The sequence below is a fragment of the Pleurodeles waltl genome, chromosome 4_2 (genome assembly GCF_031143425.1).
Source record: "Pleurodeles waltl isolate 20211129_DDA chromosome 4_2, aPleWal1.hap1.20221129, whole genome shotgun sequence".
In the NCBI taxonomy this organism is placed as follows: domain Eukaryota; kingdom Metazoa; phylum Chordata; class Amphibia; order Caudata; family Salamandridae; genus Pleurodeles; species Pleurodeles waltl.
The window spans coordinates 473,135,437-473,155,416 of NC_090443.1; the positions used below are offsets into that span (position 1 = coordinate 473,135,437).

A 19,980-nucleotide genomic window follows, 5' to 3' on the forward strand; every position below is an offset into this window, starting at 1 on the left:
TCTAAGTGACTGGCATTCTTTAGGTCTAAGTAGAGGAAAGCGTCTATGCAATGAGGGGGAAGCAAATTGCCTGCCTCCTCGTCGTCATCCTTACCACGTGGAGCATCTTGAAGCCCTCAAACGGTGTCAGAATCAGATATGAACAGGTTTTCCAACTTAAGATAGAACTGGTGCTGGGGAAGAGGATGTGAGTAATCCAAAGTTAGAGATTGTGCCTTAGTAATATCATAACGAGGCTTGGCATGGGCTGATGCCAGTACTGGACAGCAGACAGGCGTCTGGGCCGGACCCAGAGTAGGCACTACTGAAGTTGAGGCAGCACCAGTACAGGAGCTGTCAGAATCAATAGAGCCTCTGGCACTGGGTCGGTGCCAGGTAACGGTCTGGAAAGAGGCCCAAATGGGTTCAGTCAGACCAGGGGCAGGTCTGCTGCGGTCCTGAAGGTCCATATGGCCCAAAAGTGCTCAAGTGGGAGTCCTAAAATGCTACAGCTTGCCCTCCCTCAAGACCACTATCACTGCAGTATCAACAACAGCCTGGGGAACTCAGAGTGCATTGGGATCAGTTCACTGTGGGTTTGGACTCAGATGATGCATTAGTGGCAGCTGAGCAACTTCTCCCCAGAGCAACATGAAGAGAAGGTGAAAAGTCCTTCTTGAACTTGTTGATTTTGTGGTGACTCTGGTCCCTCGACTTAGTCTTTGCCATACCAGAGGACTGGGACCTGGAGCGGCCACCCAACGTGGAGTGGGATCTGGTATGCTACATGATCTACTCCTAGGGGTGTAGCTTTGGGGGAGGAGGGGTGTTACACCCCCTATTAAATGTATTTTCTGATAAATAGTTGGGTACATGTGATTTGAGTTGGGTATAGTGAGGAGGAGTCTGTCGGATTTTACCGAGAATTTTTACACACAGACAAAAATGCACACTCAACCTCTCTGTCTGTTTGAAAAGACTTAAAAAACGTTGGTTATTTCACAAAATAATGCACTTTTTCTCACTTAGTACACCTACCAATCCACATTCATCTCCTTTCGACTGACTCTTAAGCCCCTCTTGAGCGCTTGTCCTATAATGTATTTTACATCATGTGCTGGCATGATTTTTGGGAAATCTGAAGCTAACCCCCCCCCCCCCCAAAAAAAAAAAATCATATTGACCAAACTACACCCCTGCCTATTCCGTTTCTTTTGATCCGTGACATACAGCTTCACTTTCTGCTTCCTGGTGGGCTTCAGAAAGCGTTTATCGCAGAGCAGAGTTGTGCTTCGAACCTGGACATCACCTGCAGATATTGTGTAGATTTGGGATTAACATCTGCTTCCTGCAGCCATGGCACGGTTTAAAGCCTGTGGTCTGAGAGACAATTTACATAACATGCTGTCTGGAAAACAGGTTTTTGGAGCCAGTATACACCCGTGAAAAATAGGCAACAGAGCTCCAGATTTGTGTCTGTAGGCGCAGAATGAATGGAACTGATTTCTGTGCAGAGGTGACTCCTTCATAAGGCTCCATGTTGTCAGTTCTCGGAACGGTGTGATGGCAATGCGGATCCACTGCAGACCTAATGGCATGCACAAGCAGTTGCTTTGAATAGTTACAGATTCAGCCTGGCACCTAGCAATAATTCAAAAGTTAAGGAACCTGCAGTTAGAAGTATCCAGAAGAAATTTTGGCTTTTCTGCTTATGGGGAAATTTTGATTGTGAGAATTCCCAAACCTTGCATTAAATGTGAAATCTCTCACAGTTCACATGCACTTTATAAAATATCTAATTGCACCTGTTCTTCTCCATTGCAGGAAGACAGCTGGGAAAGGACATAGCACTAGCAGAGAGACAGGACAGTTTGAGTCAGATGTGGAGACCCAGAGTGGAAAGGACTGCTCCCCAAATAGCCAAATAAGAAGTCGAAACATTGTGTTCCTGAAAACGCACAAAACTGGTAGCAGCACTTTCCAGAACATTCTCTTCCGGCTTGGGGAGAAGCGGGGGCTCACTTTTGCTTTCCCAGTCTATACCTACCAGTTTGCCTACCCAGAGAAGTTTGCCAAGGGGTTTGTGGAAGATCTTCCAAGAGAGGCCACAGAGTTCAACATCCTCTGCAGCCACATGAGGTTGGATGTCCTTGCAGTACAGGAGGTCATGCCTGGCAGCACTTTCTACCTCACCATTCTCCGAGATCCAGTGAGCACCTTCGAATCAGTGTTCACCTACTACAGAACGACTGTGCCAGCATTCGAACTGGTGTTGAACATCTCAGGAAATCCTCTCACCACATTTCTTGCAGCCCCACATCACTATTATGACTCTAGGTATATCACAAATGGCTTGGCCAAAAACCCAATGACATTTGACCTGGGTTTGAACAGTACCAGAGAACGGGTCGATGAGACTTGGCAAAAAGATCTCGAAAAACTGGAGAAGGATTTTCACCTAGTAATGATTGCAGAGTACTTTGATGAGTCTTTAATTCTTGTCAAGGAACTTTTAAGTTTGGATTTTGAAGACCTGGTTTATGTACGACTGAACACCAGACCCCAAGGCAGCAGAGTGACAATTGACCGAGACAAGTCTCAGCAGATTAGAACCTGGAACCAACTGGATGTAGACTTGTATGAACACTTCAACAGGACTTTCTGGAAGAAAATCCAATGCTATGGACACACGAGAATGAAGAAAGAGTTGGAGGTTTTGGAGTCACTGACAAGACAGACCAGGAAATCCTGTCTTGATGGAGGTCCAGTGGGACCCGAAAAGACATCAGACAACCTCCGTCCATGGCAGCCAGACACCACCAAGATCTTGGGGTACAACCTACGGAGAAACCTTTCCTCACTGGAATACGAAAAGTGCTTCCGTCTAGTCTTGCCTGAACTCCGCTTTCACACTTATCTATATCAACGACAGTATGGCAGAGACATGAAAACGCTTCCGTTGGACTAAACAGTGGTTGACAGACATCCTCATAAGGGATATGATGACAGTTTCATTACAGCTAGGTCAGACTTTACACCCAACGATCAGCTTTCAACATGAGGAGATGCCGTCTCAAGTTTGCTGTGGATAGAGAAGGCCCTGTCCATCGGAAACAGGATGAAACTGTTCTTATGTTCATTGGGGTCATTAGAGAGGTTCAATGTCAGTGAAGTGCCAGGGTGTAGAAGCTTGACAGTGCTAAGTTAGGGTGGAGAGGCTTCTAATGACAGTCTCCTGAAGTAACATAACAAAAGGTCTCTTCCAGGCAGCCCGCATGTAAACAAGAGAAGCACATTTCAAGCCTACTGGTCACTGTGAGCACCTGTGACGATGCTGGACAGAAAGAGGCAGCACTCACCAATAGCTAGAAGAGGTCCTGCACTCTACCAACAACAAAAGGCACCGCTCACTAACCACCTACAGGAAACAGCACTCACTAGCTGTCTTAAGAGCTGCCTCTGGTCATCGACTGCAAGAGGCAACTCAATAAAAGTAAGAGTCACCTCTCGTCATTGATTGGATGAACCAGCAGTCACGAATGAATGTAATGTACGAGGCAACACTCCACTGGTGGAATACCTGGGGCATCAGTTACTGGAAGCACGTAGCAATTTTTACCAACTGCACAAGGCAGCGCTAACTGACTGGTGATGCTACTGGATCAGACACAAAACAAGATTTCAAAAACAATTCTTTAGGAACTCCACAACTAAAGACAGTAAAAATAGGTGTATTTTCTACGTGGAGCGTAGGATAGGTCAATATAATACAGCACGTTTTACCTCAATCAGTTTCTATGGTGTCAGGGCCAACCAATCTGTTATCCTGTTATTCTGGTGTGAAAAAGTGAACCCAAGCCCTTCAGATAGGATTTAGAGAAGAAAGGAGGTTTGCTTTACGTTGTGGTGTGAAAGAGTGAACCCTGGCTCTTCAGACAGAATGTAAAGATAAAAGGAGATTTGCTCTGTGGAGGCCTCTGCAGATCCGACTCAATGGGAAGGCATATGAACGAGGTTTCAGAAGTGGGCAGAGGGCTACAGCAAAAAAGACATGGCCGGAGACATTGAAACAAGAGGGGCCCTGAAGAGAGATTGGCAGAGGTGTGATCCTGCACCTGGTCATGCATCCACCAGAAGGCAGTACAGAGTTACTGGCAAAACTAAGTCTGTGTTTCTGCTGGAATAAGCTAGGGTTCTTGTGGGCCTTGAACAACCACCAAAGCACTGTGGAAACAATGACACTATGCCAGTAGTATTTTGGATATGGTTATTGAAATCATTTAGTTTCCGTTGTAAATTTTTCCCAACAACTACGATGCCCCTTGCTTTTAATTCACTATAGTAAAACTCTTTGTAGCTGGTTAAGTGAATTTCCACCTGGGCTATTCCCGTTAACTCTACAATACTAAAATACTGATGCATACTACAGTGTGGCATAGAGGAAGATTCTCCCAAAAAGGGATAAAAAATAATTCACTTCTGGGCAGACAGTGCAGCGCTCACCGGAACTATAATCTTGTGGATGAACTGATTGAGCCCAAATTAGTGCTGGATGGTGATTTTTTTTTTTTAAAGAAATTGGGGGTCAAAAACCTGAAAAAACCTGCAACTAGTTAAGCGATCGAGGGTTACTACCCTCTCATGCCCAAAAGGTATTTTTCACATGTAGACCAATTAGAAAAAAATGAAGCCAAATGATGCATTTAACCAAATAATATTGTTGGCAAAAGTCAAGGCTGTCAGGTTTCAAAACCAGTTCTGAAGGGGCATTTGTGAAATACTATAGTACTTTATGACTGAGTGCAAAATTCCCCCAAGGTGAGCCGCTTACTTTGCCGAAGTATATCTTTTGAAAAATATCCAACCGCCCACACATGATTTGTCAAAGAAAATAGTTTAAATGTGAAGTTTCACAGGTTGTTCAAATAATCCGGGCATTCAACCTGACGGAATATATATATATATTTTAAAGTATTTTTTTGTCCTTCCTGCATCTTGGGAGGAGATTGTCAGTCAAATACGACTCAGAAGCCAAGTGGACATGTTGCACATATTTCACATGTACATGCCTTACAAAGGTTAGCTGCCCTCTGGTAAGTCCTCTGTACATGGTAGGTAATACAGAGGCTAAGCTTACAAAGTACTTATGAGTTCAAACAAGACACACACTCCTTAATTTACACCTTTCCGTCAGACCAAGGGGCATATTTATACTCCGTTTGCGCCGGAATTGCGTCGTTAGCGCAGTTTTGCGTCAAAAAGTATAAATATGGGCCCAAGACCACAGGTAGCAGTTGCATAGAGTGGTATATGCGTTTATAAAACTATTAATATATGAAATACTTGATATATCTCCACTGTTTAGGAAGAAAATACGTTCTAAACCAAATACACTATGCCATAATACTGACAATAAATGGCCAAATGCACAAATTAAGGCCCGTATTTATACTTTTTTAGCGCCACATTTGCGCCTCTTTTTGACGCAAAAACGGCACAAACTTACAAAATACAATTGTATTTTGCAAGTTTGCGCGGCTTTTGCTTAAAAAAATGACACAAATGCGGCGCTAAAAAAGTATAAATATGGGACTAAGCTCTTTAGAAAAAAGAAAAGAGTCCAGATACTAACTCACTTAAATGACATTAACCAGTGCATGAAGCTAAAAAAGTACAAATTCCCGCTGGCGGTTAGAGACAAAACGTATGTACTAAAGTATTTAGCCCCATATTTATACTTTTTTAGTGCCGGATTTGCGCCATTTTCTGATGCAAAAATGGCGCAAACGTACAAAATACAATTGGCCCATATTTATACTTTTTGATGCACAACTGCGCCAACGCAGTTGTGCGTCAAAAATTTTAACGCCATTCCAAAGCGCCATGCGGGCGCCTTATTAATTGGATGACGTTAGCCGGCGCTGCGGACTGGTGTGCGTAAAAAAAAATGACTCACACCAGGCATCGCCGGCGTAGGGGAAAATGGAGCTTGGGCGTAAAAAAATGGGGCAAGTCAGGTCTGAGGCAAAATTTTGGCCTCAACCCGATTTGCGCCAATTTTTTTGACGCCCAACCCCCATTGAAATGACTCCTGTCTTAGCAAAGACAGGAGTCATGCCCCCTTGCCCAATGGCCATGCCCAGGGGACTTATGTCCCCTGGGCATGGTCATTGGGCATAGTGGCATGTAGGAGGGCACAAATCAGGCCCCCCTATGCCACAAGAAAAATACGAAAAAAAATACTTACCTGAACTTACCTTAACTTCCCTGGGATGGGTCCCTCCATCCTTGGGTGTCCACCTGGGGTGGGCAAGGGTGGCAGGGGGTGTCCCTGGGGGCATGGGAGGGCATCTCTGGGCTCCTTCTGAGCCCACAGGTCCCTTAACGCCTGCCCTGACCCAGGCGTTAAAAAACGGCGCCCATCAGGCTGGGCGCCGTTTTTTAAGGCCTGCCCCCTCGTGTGCGTCAAAATGACGTCAGAGTATAAATATGGGGCACAGGCCTTAAAGTCATTTTTTGGAAGGGACCGCCTACCTTGCATATAATTAACGCAAGGCTGGTTCCCCCTTCTAAAAAATGACGCACATGGTGGAACTTTGACGCCCGCGGGTCGGACGTCAAAGTATAAATATGGGGCAGTGTTTGCGCCGAATGTGCGTCAAAAATTTTGACGCACATTCGGCGCAAACAGAGTATAAATATGCCCCAATTGTATTTTGTACGTTTGCGCCATTTTTGCGTCAGAAAATGGCGCAAATGCGGCACTAAAAAAGTATAAATATGGGCCTTAACTTTTAACCTAGAACATTGCCTTAGGCAGTCTACTGTTGCTTAGGCTAGGGGTATTTCCTTTCAATTCCTATAAAAAGTCGTGGCTATAATTCCACAGGATTGTGTGATTTGTGTCGGGGGAATTCAGGACTGAAGGCATATGCTTGAATTCCGGCCTGCACTTTCAGCATCGCACCATGGTTATACATTTCTGCTATATCTTAAATTCAGCATAACAAGTATAAATGAAATGCTAAGACTTATGAGTTCTTCCCTAAATGAATTTTCAGGCTATAATGTATTATTTTTTTTTAATCCTTTTTGAAATTGTTTTAAATGCTTTTTTATTTGTACACTTGGTTCTACAGTTTGTCTCTGGTGATTTGGTTTCATTTAATTTTATCTCATTTTATATTTAATCAATGAAATCCTTGACTTGACAATAAATGCCCTCAAATAAACCCGAATTACCTCTGAAACATTGCTTTAAATAATTTGGAAAAGTACTAATCTTGTCTTAAAAATATTAGCTTGTCCTTTCTTCAGACAGCTTCCACTGTCCACCCAGTTCTTGGTAGAGGGATGTAGGAAGCTGGCTCTTTATATATATCAGAGGGTAGTGCTAAGTATGTATTGCACACACAAAGGCAGTAAGAGAGGCACACACCATAAAGAAATCCAACACCAATTTGTAAGAATAACATACTTTTATATGAATTTAGATACAAAATCATCAGATTCAGGTGAGGACAACAAGTTATGATTTTTTACAGTTTTCAAAAGTAAACAGCGCAATTTGTGGGTGCAATAATGCTATCTATCCTATGGAGGAAAAGCATGTACTGCATTCAAGCACTTAACAGCGACTTACGGGACTGTTCTCCGGGACTTAAGGTGAGTATGCGGCAAGGTCCACGCCAATAGGTTACCTCAGGAGGCTGTGGGCTGTCCAGGTGCAGAGGTGAGTTATGGAGCTGGGTGTCCTATTCACTTCAATAGGGAACGGTCTGGTTGGGAAGAGGCTGCAAGTTGAGACTAGGGGGGGCCAGTCTGAGGGAACCCACAGGGGGCTCGACCCTTGAAGTCCTCTGGCTACAGAGGGGGACCCTTGGTCCACTTCTCCTTGGGATATGGGGCTCGGGTGTAGTGAAGTCTTTTAGCGTCGGATCCAGTGCTGGAGTCACTCGCGGTTGAAGGGGGCCTACGGAAAAACGCTATAGGCTGGGATTGCAGTGCCAATCCGGCTGAATCAACACGTGTGCTCAGGTCTTACAATGCTTGGGCACGTGGGGACATCTTTGGTCCTCCTCTCCTCGGGCTGAGGTGACCAGGTACAGGTGTCCTGAGGCATTGGGTTTCTGTCACCGGAGGCACTCACGGTAGAGGGGGCCTGCACTGTTAGAAGCAGACAAATCAGAGTGGGTTTATTCATACAAGGTGTTCAATACCTTACACCATACGTTTCAGTGAAGCCATTATGTAGCTGGAAGACTCATTTTGACCAGTGCCCAGTACGTACCTTAAGATGGCTTCCCTGTTCACTTGTGCTGTCAGTAATTGGACTGGCCAGCACGGGCATATCTGCTCAGGCAGATATGTCCTCATATGTAATATAGTTTACCCCGCCTTAGGGTTGTACGGCCTGCTGTAGGGGTGACGTACAAATATTACAGGCAGTGTTAGGGGGACATAGTACACGTGTGTCATGTTGTGTTTTCACTTTTAGATCACCTTGTGATGCAGCCTACAGTAGCAGTCTGTAGGAGTTTGGTGCTGGGTGCCCTAGTGGCACAAGATATGCAGTAGGTCTTAGGGACAGTCTTTAGTACCTATGACTTAGGTACCAGACGTACCACTTACTAGGGACTTACAGAGATGCTAAAGGTCTGGTCACTTGGGGATCAAGTGACCACTTGTCTTGTTTTTGGGGGAAGTAACACTGACACTGGGGACCTAGTTAGCAGGAACCCACTGCACTCCAGTCAAAGTTGCATCAAATACCAGTGAGGGGACTACTGCAACAAAAACCCAGTTTCCTACAAGGGGAACCCCAAGTTATTAATATGAACTGTAAGAATGATGTTTAAGGTTGAAATGGCTTGTGGGCTGGTTGCTTAAGTAGATGATGAAGGTCTTTAAGCTACTGACAAAGTATGTAATGGGTCACCTGGTTCTCAATGGAGCAGGGACACTTTCATAAGGTGTCATAAGATATCTGTATGGGGTGTGTGGCCAAGATGGCCGACAGGTGAGACATGCCTCTCTGTCCCCGCTGCCGGCCTGACCCGGTTCCACTGCACTATAGATGTGGAGAGCCACAGGAGCACATTTGATTATCGGAATTGGAGGAGTGACCATAGAGGGGCTCGGAAGACCCCACACAAGACCGACCTGTGTTGAACACAGGAGGGATAGCCCACCCTGTACAACATGGTGGCTTCAAGGGCCTGAAACGGAGGTGAGGGCCCCACCCGAGAGACTTTGAAGACTCTTGTGGACTGGGTGTCGCTCCACCCCCCACTCGACCTACCAAAGCTGCCCTTGGTGAGTGTGGGAATACCAGATGGTGGGTGAGGGGGGGAGTGGACACGGCAGTAAAGAACTCCCAGCCTCGGAGCAGTCTGTCAGGTGTGGCATATCTCGTCACTGGGCAATCACTGTGAGGCCTCCGTGGGCCCATGAGAGGCTTCGCGTTTTCGTGCACCCATGGACGACACAGTCCTTGGGCCTAGATAGCACTGTGGTGTTGTGGGGCTCACCACCCGCCCTGGGGCTTGGGCCCACGGAGAGTCACCTCTGTGCTGCATAATTCCTGATCCCCAGAGGGAAGACACCACCCGCAGTGTCTCTAGGTTGAAGGTCACCAAGGGAACCGAGCTTTCCCACCCAACTCCATCCAGAGGGCGAGCAGACAGCATGCCTCCAGCAAGCTCAATCTCGGTGTGGGGCCACTCCCTGAGACAACCAGGCACTAACCGCTGCATGAGCGGACCTAGCCCTACTGAGAGAGGGGCCTGAGGTAATGGAGCATGCATCGCTTCCACCACCTGCACTGGAACGCACCTGAACACCGGCACGACAACCTAGCCCACAGCGGAAGCCCTCATCTGCGATCCTTATCCGGTTGAGATGCCTCCGGTTATGCACATCCCTCTGGTAGCCCTAAGCTCAAGCCTATCAACACATTGCACCACAGTGCTGCCACATGTTCTTGATGTCGAAGTGGCCTCAGGGGCTGCAACATTATAGCCCACAGCGCAGTCCATTTGAGACAGTGCTAGGCACTTCAGGACTTCTGAGAACGATTGAGCGGCAGACTGAAAGCACTGCTAGCAGGGCACAAAACACACACTCCACACATGGGTCAGCTTGGAGGCATGTCTGTTGGCCTCCCTCACTGAAGTGATAATACTGCTGGCGGCTGCAGAGGTTGAGAGCTTGGTGGGTCGCTGTTGAAATGGTTTGGAGTGTGGGGAAGTGTTGCTGCTCAATTGTACCAAGGCCTGGGCCCACTACGACCTGCTTTCCAAATGATTCACAGCAGTTTCAGCAGATACAAAGTCACTGCTTGTGCCACCACTGCCTTGCTCCTATGCGCCGAGCTACCTGCATTGAGCATTTTGGATCGACACTGTGGCCTCCATCTCACATGATGAGTCATGGCCTCTACCCTGAGGAAAGAAGGAGCGTACCTTAAAAGAGATGCTAGCAAAACCTGCCGAAGGCACGGATCTGGAACAGTATGTACGGGTGCTTTTCAGTTCTGGTTTGGAAACACCATCAACAATGGACAGTCAGGTTGACAGGGCACACAAGGTGGGTCCACTGAGGCTGAACACAACACCCCCAGGGACATATTGGTGCACGTTCATGACTTTCAACTTAAGGAACGCATCCTCCCCAGCGCCAGAGATTGCCACCACGTCCAGTATATGGGGCACAAAACAAAGTTATATCAAGATCTTGCTGCCTCAACATTACAGAAACGCTGGGACTTCTGGCTAGTTACTACCCACTTATGGAGAAAGGGCATCCCGTACTTTTGGGGGCATCCATTCTGAGTGATTTTCCGTCTAGATGACAAACTCCACCAACTATGCTCCCTTAAGGAGGCCAACCAGGTGCTCAACATAGGTGACTTCCTATCTACTGACTCAGAGGCCAGTCATTGAGAATAGAAAGCCTGCAGACAGCACACAAGCTGGGGGCCCCAGGGTCTTGATTGAGGGACTGAGGGCCTATCCGGAGACCATTGCATCGGAGAGATGCTGTCTGGTGACTCTGCTGGAGCAGATAATACCTGATCTTCGTCAGGCCTCTGTCTGACTTCATTGATTGGGATGGGTGGGTTGGGCAATGGGGGGGGGCGGAGAGCGGGCATCTTATGCCACCTTACACACCCGACTACGTCCTCCCATTGGGACTGTTTGGTCAATAGCGCCTTTGTTCTAAAAATTATGTTGTTCCTGTTGTTCCCTTTTAACTTTTGGGTTTGTACGTGGGGGAACTCGCAGAGCGTAGCTATAAATTGTCTAACTGATGTTTATTTATGGGTACATTCACAGTCTGAGTCAACAGCTGTTATGGCAACTACGGCCCCTCAACTATCTATAGGATAGTTTACCACAAGTGCCCCACCCCAATGTCATGCACACCGCCATACAAATCATTACTCTTGATGTAAAGAGTCTTAACAACCCTGATAAATGTTGAGTCATCCTGTAATACCTGGAGCATTCTGGGGTGGACCTCTGCCTTCTCCTAGAAACCCTCTTACTAGCCAGCAACTGGAACAGAATGCACTCGTGAGCTTCCAGCACCAATTATTTTCCTCTACTCCCTTCAAAATTGCAGGGGTGACCATAATGGGTTTCCGCTCCTTTCAAAGAAAGATAGGCCCTCACTGACCGAAATCAAAGGCAGACTGCTGGCGCACTCTGGCCCTTATTTATACTTTTTTAGCGCCGCATTTGCGTCATTTTTTGCCTTCATGCTGCCAATTTCATTGTAGTTCTGGAGGAACTACTTACACCCCTCAGCCTTCCTGGCAGAGCTGGAGACTTTCGGGCACGGAATTTCCTATTAACATATATAAATCCCAGGCGCTCAACTTTTCGCTGTCGCCCTCAAAAAGAGCTGGCCCGTCAATATCCAATTCAGTGGGAATCCATTTTGATTCCCTATCTGGGAATACAACTGGCATCAACAGAAGGGAAACTGTGGCTTTAACCTACAAAATTCTACGACAGCAACTTCAAACCAACCTCACAAATGGAAGCAATACTTCCTCTCTTGGCTTGGTCGGGTGGCTGCCCTGAAGATGTCTGCTGAAGATTTTGGTCCTATTCCAAGCCCTCCTGATAGACCCCCCTACCGGCTCCATCCAGGTCCTGCATAGAGACACGAATCACTTCGTATGGCCAGAGCGTCGATCCAGGATGTGGCAGAAACAGAGTTACAGACCCCTAGGGAAAGGAGGCCTGGGGGGTGCCGAAAATCTTACAATACTATCTGGCATAGCAGCTTTGGTTCCTCGTTTAATGGTCTAGAGAGGATTTGGAAAAACCTTGGCTAATAATGAACTGTGCAGTCGCTGGGCAGCATTGGTGGAAAATTCCCTTTTTATGTAAAACAATCCGAGCATATATCCTCTACGCCTCTCCAGTCACCAAAGCTAACTAGACGTGTGGGATCGCTTGGGGGAGCAGCTTGACTTAATTTCCCTCCCCGCTGACACCGATAATTGGCAAAGGGGACTTTGCCCCTTGACCAAGCAGTTTCCAGCACTGGCAGAGGGTTCGAAGTCCTTTGGTGGGTCTTCTATTTGGCGAAGAGGGCTTCCTGACCTTTGACCAACTCTGCACGGATTTATGTGTTACCTGAAACAGAAAGGATACACTACTTTTAAATCCGCTATTGGCGGACGAACTCGACGGTCAGTCCGGGGGCGCAACGCTCTTACACCGTTAAGAAGGGGCTGGTAATCAAAACATCAGATAGACACCTTGTCACGGAGTTGTATTGCCCTCCTATGCCAGACTAATCCGCAGGTCAAAACAGCGAGCGAAACTCGATGGGACCTAGAACTCAGAAGGCTTTTAACACAGCAGGAGTGGGGAGAGGTACATGACCGAGCACGACACTCCGCGCACAAAACAGCCAGCACTGAAACAGCCACCAAACCTGCTACTTATTGGTGCCTCACACCAGTACTCCTACATAGAGGCAACCCTGCGTGAATCACTGCTGCAGATCCCTGGGGACTCTACTGCACCTGCTGTGGAATTGTCCTAAACTAACTACCTCCTATACTAAAATTCTCAATGATATAGATACACACCTACTCAGATTCCCTGCATACACAGTTCTGGGGCTCCCTAAAACACTCACATTCCCATTCAAATCCCGCAGGGGTAGACAGATTGGACTAGCCCTAGGTGCCGCCCTGCAGAATATTTTGACACATTGGGGCATAGATCAGTGGTTCCCAACCTGTGGTCCGGGGACCCCTGGGGGTCCGTGAAGCCTCTTCAGGGGATCCACGACTGGTTAGAAAATTAAATAATATTGACAGATTAGGTCCGTAGCTTTCAGGAATGACTCAGTAGGGGGGTCCCTAGATTCCAATAATGATTCAGTAGGGGTCCTCGGGTTCCAGTAATGATAAAGCGGGGGTCCACAGAAGTCAAAAGATTGGGAACCACTGGCATAGATCATGTACCCCCTCATCAGAGATGGCTCCATCAATGCTGGTACATACTGGTGATGGAGAATATTTTGATAACTCTTAGCGGAAAGACAGATTCTTACACGTTAACCCTAGTGCCCCTATATTGTCTCACTCTCAGTGGAGTTTTGGAAACTCACTTGTCCAAAATACCCCCACCTACGACTCACAGACATTATGAACACTGCTCACTCTGAGGACTATGACGCAACTAACAGATCCATGAAGCACTACGTCACACAATGTTCTCTTGCTCTGCAAGAATAGGTGTGGCAGAGGGAGTGGGGTGATTGTTTGGGAATTATTTTCTTTATCTGTTTAACTGCCAAAGAAGCCAAGCTTTGTTTTTGCTCATAAATTGCTATGTTTTGAAGAACAAGTTACTTACCCTTTGGTAATGAATTATCTGGTAGAGACATATTCGAGTTGCAGAATCCTTACCATAGAATTTCCCTCAGGCGTCAGACTGGATCTGGAGACTTTTCTTCAAGCAGTACCCTTGAGCATCATCGTTGGCGTTGTGGTTGCCGTTATGATGTCACAGTCGTATATAGGCACCACCCCGGCGTGCTGACTTCAGTTTCTTTTCTCAACTTTCCACGCCAGAAGGTGGAGCCATGAAGAACACTGAGATTGGTGCACCAGAACTAATGCCCTGAAAGGGAGTCCCTGGTCCCTAGAATTCAGTTCGCATAGCGCGGGGGATGGGTGGACCACAGAATTTGTTACCGAAATAAGTAACTTGTTCATCTGATAGAAACTTCTAGTCGCAGAGTCCTCACCTTAGAACAGATAAACGAACAATAACTTCCCCTAGAAAATCATGCAGGTGTGAACAGATAAAAAAATATATATATATATACGTCTCTTCGACCTGACTGTCCAGGCAGTAGTCTGGTGAACGTGTGCAGGGATGCCCACGTTGCTGCCTGGCAGATGTCCAGGAATGGAACTCCATGTACTAACGCAGTGGTTGGAGCTGTTGCTCTGGTGGAGTGAGCACACAACCCTAAGGTGGTTGCTTCTTAGGCAAAGCGTAGCACATTTTGATGCAGAGAACAACCCATCTGGAGATAGTTCTCTTCTGCACCATCCGTCATTTCTTTCTTTCTTTCTTTTCACCCACATAACCCACAAAGAGTTGATTGTCCACCCTTTAATCTTTGATACGATTGAGGTAGAACAACAATGCTCTTTTTGAATCCAGGCGGTGGAGTCCCTCCTCCTCACGAGAAGGATGTGGGGGTGTGTGAAAAGGAGGCCAGGAGATAGATGGGCCTACATGAAAGTGCGTGACCACTTTAGGGAGGAAAGAGGCCCTAGTACGAAGCACCACTTTTAAGGATGAACAGAAAGGAAGGGTGGCTTCAAAGAAAGAGCCTGTAGCTCACTCACTCTCTGTGCAGAATTGATGGCCTTGAGGAAGGCTGTTTTTAAGGTGAGGAGCCGAAGAGGACAATTATGAAGAGGCTCAAAAGAAGCACACATGAGAAAGGTAAGGACTAGGCTCAAAGTCCAATTGGGCATTATGAACAGGGTAGGTGGTAAACATATGGGTAAGACCTTTGAGAAATCTCATAACAATGGGAGATTTAATCAAGGAGTGTTGATCAGGAATTCTGATGAAGGCAGAGATTGCAGACAGAGAGCCCTTAAGGGTGTCCAAAGCTGAGCCCTGCTGGGCAAGCGAGAGACTAAACAAAAGAACCTCAGAGAGAAGCGCAGAAAGGGGATCAACAGCTTTGTTGGTATTCTATGCCACAAACTTAGGCCAATGACAGGCATATACTGTTTTGTTGGACGGACGCATGGCTGCCAAGATAACATTACAGACTTCGGGCAGAAGGTCAAAGGCAGTCAACTGCTGCTGCTCAATCTCCACGCAAGAATATGGAAACTGGACAGGTTTGGGTGGGGAACCCTCCCCTGCTACAGGGACAGAAGATCCTCCTGAAGAGGAAGACTGAGTAGAGGATTGATGGCCATGCTCAGAAGCTCGGGATACCATACTCTCCGTGCCCAGTCCGGAGCCACAAGAATTACTTGGCCCGGTCATTTTCCATCTTCTTGAGAACTCTGGGCCGAAGTGGTATTGGTGGAAAGGCTCATAGGAGACCTAAGTTCCACTCAAGACTAAAAGCTTCGCTGAGTGGGTGCTGCCTTGGAAACTCCAACATGTAAAAACTGCTGACATTGCGCATTCTCTGCATAGGCAAATAGATCTAACAATGTGCCACCTCCGGATGGAGACGCCATTAGTGATTGACCATGCATTGACGGCTGAGTTCATCTGTGTAGGAAAGTGCCCTCCTTCTTGGCATGGTTACCCCAATTATCTGCCTGTTCCCAGTGTGTTTGACTGTGTCCACTGGGATCCTGCTAGCCAGGACCCCAGTAACTATGCTCTCTCCCTTCTAACTTGGTAAGTGTACCTTTTTCTTCCCACATTTGGCATACTAGTCCCCCCCATGTAAGTCCCTAGTATATGGTACCTAGGTAGCCAGGACATTGGTGTGCTGGGGGATCCCTATGGGCTGCAGCAGTTATTCTGCCACCCATATGGAGTCCATGCAAAGAGTTCTGCAGGCCTGTAATTGCAGTCTGCGTGAAATGGGTGCATGCGCCCGTTTTCACTACAGGTCACTGCACCAGGTCACTGTAAATCACTCCTACGGTAGGCCCTCTCAGCCCAGAGGGCAGGGTGCAGACACTAGCAGAGGTGCCCTCACAAACTTGAGGCCCATTTTCCTGGATTTTGTGAGTGCAGGGATGCCATTTTACGTGTGTACTGGTCACTACCCATGTCCAGCTACATAATGGTAACTCTGAACCTGGGCCTGTTTGGTATCAAAAATGTCGGAATCATACCCCAATACTGTTGCAAGTATTGGAAGTATGATTCCATGCACTCTGGGGGCTCCTTAGAGGACCCCCAGTATTGCTACCACAAGTCTTACAGGGTTTTCCGGGCAGTCCAAGCTGCTGCCACCCCTCAGACAGGTTTCTGCCCTCCTGCTGTTTGATCTGATCAAGCCCAGGAAGGCAGAACAAAGGATTTCCTTCAGGAGAGGGAAGTAACACCCTCTCCCTTCGGAAATAGGTGTGACTGGCTTGGGAGGGGTAGCCTGCCCACACCAGTTCAAGGACCTCCACCCAGTCCCTGCTCTGGCGTAAAACTGGACAATGGAAAGGGGATTGATCACTCCCCTGTCCATCACCACACCAGGGGGTGCTCAGCGCTCCCCTAGAGGGTCCCTGGGTTCTGCTATCTTGTTTCCAAGGTTGTCACGGAACACTGGGAGCATCTGAGTGGCCAGGTCAGGCAGGTGACATCAGAGCCCCTCCCTGATAAGTGCTTACCTGGCTAGGTGACCAATCCCCCTTTCAGGGCTATTTAGGGTCTCTCTTTTGGGTGGGTCCTCAGATTCGGCTTGCAAGATTCCAGCAGGACTCCTCTGCAACCTCCACTTCGACTTCTGACCACTGGAAAGATGACTGGACCCTCCAGGAACCGACAACACTGATATCAACGAAGAAGACTCTTCTGCAACTTTGTTTTCCCATCTCCTGCCAGCTTTGCAACATTTCCCCAGCTGTGCATCCTCAGAAGACATCAACTCTTCAGCCTGCACAAAAAGGAGAAGGCATCTTCCCTGGAGTGAAGGAGTCACTCCTCTGCATCTGCAGGCACCCGCTGCAATGACCAGCTGCATGGATCTCCCCTCATCTTGAGCTGCATGGATCCTGCATCACTGGTGGTGGTCCGGAGTAGTCCTCTTGGTCCTCTCTGCCAGCTGTCCAACTTTGTTGGAGGTAAGCCCTTGCCTTCCCACGTAGGACAGAACCCCCGTGCACTGTGTCTCTTGCAGCTGCCAAGGATTGTTTGCATCTCCTCCAAGGGATCTTTAGGCAACGTATAGCTCCAGTCCCCAGCACTCCTTCCTGAGACGTACAGCCCTCTGCGTGGTTCTTCTGCGGCGTGGGATCCCTTCCTGTAGTGCTGCATGGGCTCCTCCGACTTCTGTGTCCCCATCCTGTGGGTGTTGCCTCTGCTCCTGTGGAGTCTCTGTGACGCTGAGGGTCCCCTGTGACTCCCCCTACAGGGTTGAGTCCTCCTGGGCCTTGCTGGTCCCCAGCAGCACCACTATTCCACTAATCACGAGTTTGCCTTTGCAAAGGCTTGTTGGTGGAATTCCTGTACCAACTCCCGTCTGCAATCTTCACTCCAGCATGGAATATCTTCTGCAACCATCAGGAATTCTTCTCTGGCTCCTGCAAGTATAGTTGGGTCGGTAGTAGCTCCTACTCCTCCTGGACTCCACTGTGACTTTTGGACTTGGTCCCCTTTCTCCACAGGCTTCTTCTACGGAAATCCACAGTTGGTTTCTTGCAGTCTTGTCTGGGTGTCTTCTTTTCTTCTTTTCCCTCCTTTTGGGAGGTTTGGGGAAATTCCATTGATTTATTCCTGCTTTCCTGGTCGCAGGAGGGGTACTGCGCTACTTACCTCTGGGATTTTCTAGTACTGCCAGCTCCCGTTTACACATTCCACTTACCTAGGTGGGTGCCCTGTGTGCGCATACCATTTATTTTATGTAGGGTCACTATTGGTTATTGCTATTTGCACTGTTTTCTAACCTTTTCTACGCCTATTACTGTTTACTAGTGAATGTATATATATATATATATATATATAGTGTATAACTTACCAGCTATTGGAGGATTGCCCTTCTAGTATTTTGTGGTGTTTTGTTCCAAAAATAAAAGTACCTTTATTTTTGTTTTCTTTCATGTGTGTAAGTGCTGTCTGACTACAGTGGTATTGCATGAGCTTTGCATGTCTCCTAGATAAGCCTGGGCTGCTCATCCACAGCTACCTCTAGAGAGCCTGGGTTCTAGACACTGCCTACACTTCAATAAGAGGGGATACCTGGACCTGGTATAAGGTGTAAGTACCTTGGGTACCCACCACACACCAGGCCAGCTTCCTACATTGGTGGTGCAGCAGTGGGATAAGAACTTGCAATTGCCTTGCCACTCTGTCACTTAAAACTTTACAAAGGAAAGACCACTTACTAGCTAGGTATGTACGTTTATACCTAGTTTCAGGACAAAGTCTCTGGGGTTTGGGTAAGAGAGGGGTCTAGGCATAGCCCGTGCTCCAAACTTCTCCAAGGAAGACTAGAAGTTAGGGAGGTTAGGCACACCCTACACCACTCTAACACAAACATGTCTTCAGGACAGAGCACATCTCAGGCTATGGACTCTCCTTATGACAGACTCACCTTTCAGGAGTTGAGGGAGAAGTGCAAATAAAGGAACCTGAAGACAGGGAGGAACCCTAACAAGAGTCTGCTCCTAGGCCAGGAGGAGAGGGAGAAGGAGGTAGACTCTAGCCCCCCAGTGTTAGAAAGAGAAGATCTGGACACTGAGGAAGGTCAGGAGGGTCTCTCGGGGGATCAAAGGGTCCCTGGTAAACACCCTACAGCAACTGGGAGCACTACAGGTAGTATGAGGGGAAGCCATGTTATGGGCCCCCCTTTGTGCCCAGAGGGCTAGTAAAACTAGAGGACCCCTTAGACAGGGAGCTCAGGAAACAGGCTGGAGGAGGCCAAGCTGAGGCTGCAACAGCTAGAGAGAGATAGGGAGAGAGAGAGATAGGGAGAGAGAGAGAGAGAGAGAGAGAGGGAGCGGGAGAGAGAGAGGGAGAGGGAGATAGAGAGGTTAGTATCCCAGGGTGGCAGCAGCAACATTGGTTTCAGGGATCCTAGGGTCAGGGAGGACTCGATTCCAGAATCCTTAGTAAATTTGTCCCCCCCCTACAAGGTGGGGGATGACATCCATAAGTGGTTATCTGCTCTGGAGGGGGCCAGTAATTTACAGAGGGTCCCCCAGAGGCAGTAAGTAGGCTGCTCTCCTTTGGCCCTCCTTCTTTGACAAGGGAAGGGATAGACTGTCAGGGAGGAGGATGCTTATAACTACACAGTTTTGAAGTCTGATCTTTTGGATGGTTTTAGTCTCACCACAGAACAGCACAGGATAACGTTCAGGGAGACCAGGAAGGAGTCTTCCCAGGATTGGGTTGATCATGTGGATTGCTCTGTGAAGGCTTTGGAAAGCTGGTTACATGGTAGCAAAGCCAATGATTATGAGGGCTTATACAATCTTATTCTGAGAGAGCATATACTCAACAATTGTGTGTCTGATTTGTTGCACGAGTACTTGGAAGACTCAGGTCTGAACTCTCCCCAAGAACTGGGAAAGAAGGCAGACAGATGGGTTAGAACAAGGGTGAGCAGGAAAAGGACTGGAAGAGGAGAGTGACCCTCTCCCTGACTTCTTCTCCAGCACTGCAGCTGGTGGCTCAGTGGATGGAGTTATCCTAGCACACTGTCTTTCTGAGTCTCAGAAAGAGGACAGCAGGAACCTCCTAGGGCTGTTCTCAGAACTGCTTTCTCTGACACCTGGTCAGACAACATGGTGTGAACTAACCATTGATGATACAG

The 19,980-nt window shown here is 47.6% G+C and overlaps 1 protein-coding gene across 1 annotated transcript in view; it reads left to right on the plus strand.

Moving 5' to 3' along the window:
- LOC138293897 (galactosylceramide sulfotransferase-like) overlaps positions 1-2,947 on the plus strand; it is a 41,764-nt gene extending 38,817 nt beyond the window's left edge. Inside the window, exon 2 of the mRNA XM_069233187.1 lies at positions 1,804-2,947. Within this exon, the coding sequence (XP_069089288.1) occupies positions 1,804-2,947 (1,144 nt within the window). The remainder of the gene's footprint in view (positions 1-1,803) is intronic.
- Positions 2,948-19,980: the final 17,033 nt, after the last annotated feature.